Source organism: Cryptomeria japonica, chromosome 5 (genome assembly GCF_030272615.1).
Source record: "Cryptomeria japonica chromosome 5, Sugi_1.0, whole genome shotgun sequence".
NCBI lineage: Eukaryota > Viridiplantae > Streptophyta > Pinopsida > Cupressales > Cupressaceae > Cryptomeria > Cryptomeria japonica.
Window position 1 is genome coordinate 371776209 of NC_081409.1, and position 9448 is coordinate 371785656.

At 34.4% G+C, this 9448-nt stretch overlaps 1 protein-coding gene across 1 annotated transcript in view; it reads right to left on the minus strand.

The window, feature by feature from the left end:
* Positions 1–7874, minus strand: part of LOC131034896 (uncharacterized) — a 47623-nt gene extending 39749 nt beyond the window's left edge. The window contains exon 1 of the mRNA XM_057966511.2: positions 7368–7874. Within this exon, the coding sequence (XP_057822494.1) occupies positions 7368–7617 (250 nt within the window). The 5' untranslated portion in view covers positions 7618–7874. The remainder of the gene's footprint in view (positions 1–7367) is intronic.
* Between the last annotated feature and the right edge of the window lie 1574 nt (positions 7875–9448).

The following is a 9448-nucleotide window of genomic DNA, read 5'->3' on the forward strand; positions in this document are numbered from 1 at the left end:
GCAACTAGAGCAAATGTCTCTTCGTAATCAATTTCAGCCTTTTGAGGGAACCCCCTAGCAACGAATCTGGCTTTGTGTTTTTCAATACTACCATCTGGTGCATATTTGATTTTGAATAACCACTTTGATGAGACAACTGATTTGTCTTTTGGTCTAGGTACAATGTCCCAGACATCATTTTTTAAGATAGATTGGTATTCCTCAATCATTGCATCTTTCCAAGCTTGACATTTTAAAGCCTCTTCAACATTTGATCGTTCAGATTTTGTAAGTTCGGTCATGAGGGCAACATAGCATGATTGACTTCTTGTTTTCTTATTCTCTTTGAAGATTTCATCGGGTTCCACATTATTTTCTTCAATCATCTTTCTTGCCCATAGTGGTCTTTTCTTGTTGTTAGGATTTTCAGCATTCTTGAAATTAGGTGATTGAAGTTCATGATTTTCTATGCTATTCTCCCTCTGATTTTCAATTGTAGGATTTTCATCTGATTCTGCGATTAGATCATCTTCTGCACTTGGAGATAGTTTATAAGCAGCATCTTCTTCAAATTTGACATCTCTACTGATTTCAATGGATCTTCGTCCTGGAATATAGACTCTGTATCCTTTAGTGGTTTCACTGTAGCCAACAAATATGCCTTTCTTCCCGGAGGGTTCTAGTTTGGTTCTCTTTTCTTTAGGAACGTGAATATACACATGGCAACCAAAGATTCTTAGATGGCTTAAATCTGGTTTAGTTCCTGTAAAGGCTTCTTCAGGTGTTCTATTCTCTAGGGTTGAATGAGGGCATCTGTTTTGAATGTACACAGCTATATTTGAGGCTTCAGCCCAAAATGAGATATGTAGATTTTGATCATGCATCATGGCTTTAGCAGCTTCGATGATGGTTCTGTTTTTTCTTTCTGCAACTCCATTTTGTTGAGAATTATAAAGTACAGAACACTCCCTCTTAATCCCAACAAAAATGCAGAATTCTTTAAAATTTTCAGAGATATATTCACCCCCATTATCTGATCTTAGAGTCTTTATTTTCTTCCCAGTTTGATTTTCCACTAGGGCCTTAAATTCTTTAAATTTCAATAACACTTCATTTGATTCTTTGAGTTTTATGAAATAGATCCAAGTTTTCCTAGAGTAATCATCAACAAATATCACGTAATACAAGAATCCCCCTAGTGATGGTAATGACATTGGACCACACAAATCAGTGTGGACAAGTTCTAGTACAAGTTTTGATTTGTGTTCACTTGAGGGAAAGGACCCTTTTGAGTTCTTCCCTAGAGCACATCCTTTGCAAGTTCCAACATGATCAGATTTTAGATTGGGTAATCGTGTGGTAATTTTTCCTATAGAAGGTAGGGCACTAAATCGAAGATGTCCTAATCTTCTATGCCAAATTTCATTAGAGTTTGATACTTCATGATTTAGTGCTTGTTTTTGAGTATTACATAATTTGTATAAACTACCATCTCTAGATCCTATAGGAATAGTATTCTTTATGTTAGAGTTTTTAGGCCAGAGTACAACTTTATCTTCATGGAAGGTGACACGATATCCTTGATCAGCTAGTCCTGAAATAGAGACCAAATTCCTTTTGATACCTCGTACAAAGAGAACATCTTTCAATTGTAATGTAACTCCTGTTCTTAATTGAATTGAGCAGGTCCCAATTCCTTTCACTGGATAGGTAGAATTGTCTCCTATTGTAACTTCTTCAGTTGAGTGGCCTTCAAAGGTTTCGAATTGATCTCTAAAACCGGTTATGTGTCGAGATGCTCCACCGTCAATTATCCACATATGTTTGTTTGAGTTTAGTTCGCTTGATAAGGCTAAGAAAAATAGAGGATTCTCTACTTCCTTGACTTCAGCTATGGTTGCTTGAGCTTTCTTTCTTTCTGGGCAGAACCTGTGAGTGTGTCCAAATTTATCACACTTGTAGCATTGAATCTTGGAGAAGTCTTTGCTTTTGTGATTATTTCCTCTCTTCCGTTTGAACTTCCTTTTCTTCCCTTTATTGCTTGTGTTAGCATGTAGTGCTTGAATTTATCCCCCTTTGTTTGGACCCAATCCTCTTGTGATTAGTCGAGATTCTTCTTGAGTACAATCATTCTTGAGTTGATCGAATTTTGGTAGTGTCAGACGAGCACTAATGCCTTGAATAAAGGATTCCCAACTGGATGGTAATCCCTTAAGTGCTATTAGAGATAGCTCCATATCATCTATATTATTCCCAATAGTTGACAATTGGTCTTTTAATTCTGAAATCCTCATGAAATAGGATGTGATTGTTTCTCCTTTGTTCATGTAGATATGCATTAATTGTTGTTTTAAAGTGAGCAATCTACTTGCATTATTTATTTCATATACGTTTTGAATGGTCTTGAACATATCATAAGTTGTAGTTAGTTTTGAGATGGTTGGGAGAATGTGATCTTTAACAGCATCAATTATGATTTTCTTAGCCTTGTTGTTGTGTCTTTTCCAGGTTGTTTTCTCTGGCTTGTCTTCGGGCATCTTAGTATCTTCTTCTATGTATGCATCTAGTTCGATTTCTTGAAGAATTGTTGTTATTCGAATTCTCCATGAGACGAAGTTGGATGCGCCTTCGAGTCTATCCTCCACTCTAACATTGTTCACCATGATTGATTTTCCTTTGATTCTGAGTGCAAGTCTGAATTTTTTCTAGAAAAGAGGTGTCACTATTTTATTATTTCTCTACCAACATGGCTCTGATAACATGTTAAGGAATTTAGATCAGAGATAGAGAATACAATAGTCTGGTAATATGTAGTGAGGATAGACTTTAATAAGATCACTGCAATGAATATGTTTTACCTCCGATGTGTATATATATATATAGCTCTAACTATTAATCTTCTATGATAATATTGACAACTTGCTGGTTTGTGAAACTGCCACAGTTATTGGTTTCAGTTCACAGCAAGTGTCGATGCCTATAAATAAAAGGATGAAGAGTCATGTCCACGTAGGGGCATGACTTCTACGTGGCTTATGCCACGTAGAGACATGACCCTTCGTTCAATGTCGTTATATATTACTTGCTTCAATCTGAATGAAGCTATATCCTTAACATCTCTTGTCAAAGGGCATACATCATGAAGAGGTGTGACCTCTCCCTCACATTAAGAGATATAAAGGAAAGGAATCAAAGCATCTAGGGAATCACCATCAATCAGATCAGATCAGATCTGTTATCAAGTTATAGGCAGTAACATCTTTGTTCTTGGTGGTATGCATAGGGATGTGTTGAATATGTACGCTTAGTATATGAAGCCTAATAATGTTCTTATGCAGAATTTAGTAGTAATATTAATTTAGACTACAATATGTATGACAGTCATGATATACATCCATAGTACAAAGTGATATTGCCATAACTTTGTCCTAAGTCGTAAATCTATTCTAATCCTTCTATTCCCCAAGGGGGATGGGTGCTGCTAGGGAAGGGCAGAGTAAAACCACTTCAATAGAAAGCCCCAAGGGTGAAAGGACTCCTCCTGAAATCTTGGCTGCAGGCCCCAAAGGTGAATGGACTGAGTTCCGGTAATCTGGGTTTTACATTAAGGAGGTGGTGTCAAGCGCCCTAGGCAGCCAAGCCCTCTTCTGGGAACGGGGTCAGATTGGTTTGGATTTAGGCATCATAAGTTATATTACAGAGAATTAGTTAGTTATGCTCAATTAATCGTGATAAAAGGTAGCAACATAGATGTTGCTCTTTGGGAATTGGCAGCCTCCTTGACAGCCTCCTAATAGGGGACATTACACTTGTGTGGATGTGGAATATGTTTTTAGCTACGTTACCCTGAGTTTCCAAGACGGGGACGGCAAGGGACAGCGGGACACGTTTCCGGGATGGCAAATTTTTTTGCCAAAGTTGGGGACGGCTATATAAAATATAGGGAAAATTTAAAATATAAAGAAAATTCTAAATGTTCATATGAAAACATGGATAAAGCATGCATATATAGTATATACATTATATTCATAAGAAAACATGGATATAGCATGTGTATGATACTATGAAAACATTTTAGAATGTAAATTCTGAACATACAACATTGTCAATACTCAAATATGCAATTATGCATTCATAATTCAGAATTTCGATTCATTCACATTGTCAATATGCGTATCACTTTGTACTGCTGCCATATAGTTTCATTGTCAATTACGATATGAAAATCAAAATAGTACTAAGTAAAACTAAATACAAAAAAGCAAAGTATAATGCTGCCCCTAAACTGCATCTCCTAACATTGCATCAAAATCAGAGTCCTATGAGTCTCTGCCACTGTCATATGGTATAACTTATGAAGTTATGAGTTAATATTTTATTATTTTCTATTTATAATTTATAAATTATTTTATTAATTTTATATGTTTGATATGAAACATAGATATTAAAATTTAAAAATGTTAACATTTAATATTTATTTTTAATAATAACAATTTGAATTAATAATTTAAGTTTTAACATTAGCTTATATTTAATATTATTATATTAATAATTTGATATTCATATTATTAATTCATTATATAATATATTAACATTAACTTATATTATAATATTAATAAATTAATAATTTATTAATTTGAAATTGTTGCCTTTTAATTTTTTTATAATTGGAACGATTTAGGGGGCCCATGTTAGAAAATTCATAAAGAAAATTGAAAATATGACCTTTTTTTTAATATTTTTTAGTAGCCCTGGCTGTGGGGGGCGTCCAGCCGTCCTCGGGATGTACAGACGTCCCCCACAGCTAGGGCAAACGTCCCCCCGTTTCAGGGACATCCCCTCCAAATTCTAGCAATTTGGGGACAGGGGGAAACGTCCCCTGGCCATCCCCAAGTCCCCGAGACTAGGACGGGGGTTTTCAAGCCGAGGACACGTCCCTGGGTTACGCAAGTTTTTAGTAAACCTATCATAAATATGATTAGGTATACTAATATAGATCAATCATGTTTGAGTAACATTTATGATGGCATGGACTCCATGATTGAAAAAATATGAACCATAATATAGACATCAAGGAGTATGATGACATAGAAACATTTTTCAAAAGAGAACAAAAGATACATTGTTGACCATTGGAACAAGATGACCATGCTCTTTCTTCTTCTAACATTTAGTTTGTTGCTAAAGTATCATAGCATAGAGATACTTACCTTGTCGATGAGGGTAGCACCATAAAAATGAAGAGGTTGCTATTGGTTACAAGATTGTATTTAGAAGAATATTCTTAGATAAAAATATAAAAAGTATTGTTTTGAGTGATTTTTGGTGACTAATATCTTCAAAGAATCAAGATGTTTGCACTCATCAAGACAAGTACAAGAAAGACACTCATGAATGATGTTACTTAGATGGCGAACTCTCTATTTACTTGCAACCTCTTGCAATAAAAGTCCTATCTCAAATATGCATCTTCTTTATTTTTTAACTCTCATTTTTTGTTGCTATAAATTATATTTATGTTTTATAATTATAATGTTGTGTGCAAATTCAACAATTTGTGAGTTCTTTAACTGAGCAAAATTAGAGTATTACTCCTTTATCCACTCAATTAAGCACAAGTGATTGAGTGCAAAAAATGTTAAGGATTTAGTCTTTGTGCACTCCTACTTGTATCTCTTGTCACATAGGAAACATGATTACAACAAGGGGGTAACAAAGAATTAAGATCTAATTCATGTGTGCCAACTTTGACACTACTATGGCATAGTTTGCCAAAAGAATTATAAATGAGGCAGCTTCTACCTGTGACAAGATTAGTAGTGGCATTGCAACTAATCTGATTCAAATAAAATTGAACCAGATGTTGACATTAATGCTCTCAATGAAGAGCAATATGAAAATTAATAAATATTGATTGAGTGCAAAAAAATGCATAGTTTGCCAAAAAAAATTATAAATGAGGCAGCTTCTACATGTGACAAGATTAGAAGTGGCATTGCAACTAAGCTGATTCAAATAAAATTGAACCAAATGTTGACATTAATGCTCTCAATGAAGAGCAATATGAAAATTAAAAAATATTGATTGAGTGCAAAAAAATGCTAAGGATTTAGTCTTTGTGCACTCCTACTTGCATCTCTTGTCACATAGGAAACACGATTACAACAAGGGCGTAACAAAGAATAAGATCTAATTCCTGAGTGTGCCAACTTAGACGCTGCTATTGCATGGTTTGCCAGAAAAATTATAAATGAGGCAACTTCTACATGTGACATGGCTAGGAGTGGCATTGCAACTAATCTGATTCAAATAAAATTGAATCAAATGTTGACTTTAATGCTCTCAATGAAGAGCAATATAAAAATTACTAAATATTGATTTTAATTTTCCTTTTGTATTGACATTTGACAAATGACTAAATAATGAATTTATGAGTATTTTCTTTATTGCAAATTAAGAGGTATTTAAATATTTTGTTTATTGGCAATTATGATTATTATTTGATAGGTGAGAGGTATTTTCCATAACGTGTCACTTTAAGTTATTAATATCATGATTCAACTACAAAAATTTTGAGTCAAACTCATTGACCCACACTTAATGAGTGGCGATTCACATGAACTCATCTCTCATGAGAGTTAATGGCCCACCTAGCACTTATTGCATCTAAGTGATGCTCATAGGGGTTAAACATCAAGACTTCCTAAGAGGTCACTCATCCCAATACTACTCTAACTCAATTCCTAAGATCAAGCCCACTTAGCTTGCTACCCTATTTGCAAAACCTTTAACAAGTATGCGATTGAATCCTAATATTATAAAAACTAACATAATGATTATTATTGTTTTTATAGTTTTGAATATTAATATATGACCCTATATCCATATTCAGGAAGAAGAAGAAGAAAATGCCGTACCAGCATATCCGAACAGCAAACCCCCATACTAACGAAAACAAATGCTGTACCCGTACCCATCGCCATACCAGGAACAGCAACTTAGGTTGCACCAATCAAGAACGATATCTTGAAATGCAAAATATTAATAGGGAATCTCTCATTAATAGTAACTTCGAACAACTAAAAGTAACGAATGATCTGCTAACCTAAGCAAAGCATGATAAGATACTCAACTCTTGGGGTTGAAATCTGGTAGATTGCCCCATTTCAAAATTTTCACCTAAGGAGCAGGAGAGATGGATGGACAAATAAATTCATATGATCACATCATTTCCATCTTTCACAAATTCCTCCGTTGTACTTTCTATGTTTGTTGTTTGGTGATTGAGTGTGAATTTATATATCCATGGTGGCAATCATATTTTTGGTGGGTTCCATGAAATGAAATTATTATATCCGCAAGGATAATGGGACTGAAGGAGGGAATACCTGGAGAGAGGCCACGGCAACTACGAGAATTAACACTGAGACGCGTTACGAGTTTTGCTGAAGAGACTGCATCGTGCAGAGGGACCATCGTCCCTGCATATCTTCGTCTCTTCATGTCTTGACTACCATTATTTTCGAACAGATTTCTCCCTCGGCGTGGGGGCCTCGTTGAATTTGACGATGTTCTGAATGAATTAAATGCAGACCTTGCAGTCCTTGAAAATGAGAATGCCCCATTTCGAGCCGCCATTCAGAAAGCTTTTCAACCGTATTAAAGATTTAATTTTGCAGTAGCTCAAAAATTTGAACTGGAATCAGGTTTTTCGGGTTTTAAAAAGACTTCTACCCAACCTTATCGTCCGACCTGATTCTTTCTCGACAGTTAATTTCTAGAGGTGTATTTTCTTTCGTTGGGAAAAAACCATAGGGGAGAAGAGCCCGTAGTGGCTCGAGATGTGGAGTGGGGATATTTGTGTAGGGTTGCGGAACTCGTGTGACTTCTGAAGTAGTCAATATACGTGATAAATATTAACTCTCGTAGTTTGGTGTGCAATGGGTATATATCATGTGAAAGGTCTATTTGGAAAAAATTTGGTTTATTTTTGCATCAATTTGTGTAGGATATGATGTCATTTCGTAGAGCATTTAGGAAATGATGTTGTTTGTGTAATGATGGTGTCGATAGAGAAGTGATAGATTTAAATGAACTATGCATTCATTAAGCAAATGATGTTGTTTGTGCAACAAATTTCTCAATAGAGAATTGATAGATTTAATTAAACTATGCATTCACTTGGCAAGATACAAACACAATTGAAATAAATCTTTGAACTAAGAAGATAATTAAGGTGCATTACCCACAAGCTTATGTTATATTTGCAATAGGGGTGGGAATGAAGAGGGAGAGATAAAGAAGAGAGGAGCAAGTGATGGATAGTGTGTCGACTTGAATTTCATCATCAAAATACTACTTGCAACATATTAGTTTCACAAAATACAAAAGAAATGCTACAGGAAATCCAAACTCAACCAATGAAACTGCATGAAATGAATATTAAAATAAAAATATTATTTTTACCTTCATGATTTAAGTCTCATTGTGTCTTGACTCCATTGTTCTTGGTTGCAGATGATGTGCTCTCAGACAAGCACTGATAGCTTCCAAGATGGTATATGAAGAATGGACTGATAACTGATACTATGGTATGCAGTGCTAAATGATTATGCTAGATTAGAAAAGTTAAATTGCTTCAAGATTAAAACTTGCGGATGCATAAATTTTCACAAATTGTTAACTTGAAAACTCACTTGAAGACTAACTCTTTCTCAACTCAAACTCTCACAGATGATGTGTCCTGGATCAACGGTCATGATCAGATCTGCAAATTTGGATGGTTGTGAGTAAAGGTGAAGGTTGAGAGAAAGGGGGAAGGAGAAGACAAGTGTCACTCATCTCACCTTGACTGAGTTGCTGACTGAGGGAATCTAGGGATGGTTGGAGAAGATTTAGGCATGAGAGGACAAGTGGACTCAAGTCCTTCCTAAGATATAGGGATGTTGGAGAGAATATAGAAGAAGGTTAAGAAATATGTGTATGTACACAATATTTCATTTATTTTGGGAAGTTGAAGATAAGTGTCTAATAAATGTTTATTTATTTTAATTTTGTTAAATTAATTTAGTCACATGATGGATGAGTTGGCAAAGGAAAGATGAAGTGGAGATGAAAGGATCAGTTGGAAAATGGGTTTAAATAATTTAAGAAATTATTTAATATTTGAGACTATAGGATAGAAGAATGACCATTAAATATTAAATATTTAATTGATTAAAAGAGTAATTAAATATTAGATATTTAATTAATTGATGAGAGGAAAAGGATAAATGAATTAATTAATAAAATATTTCAATTAAATTAATTAATAGAAAGACATGAAATGAATTAAATAAACTAATCTATTCAAATTAACTATTTAATAGAAGAATAATTATTAAATAAATATAAAATATTTATTTAATTGCTCATAGCCATTTTTATGTGTATACATTTTGCCCATCTTTAAAATGATGTCAAGACAACA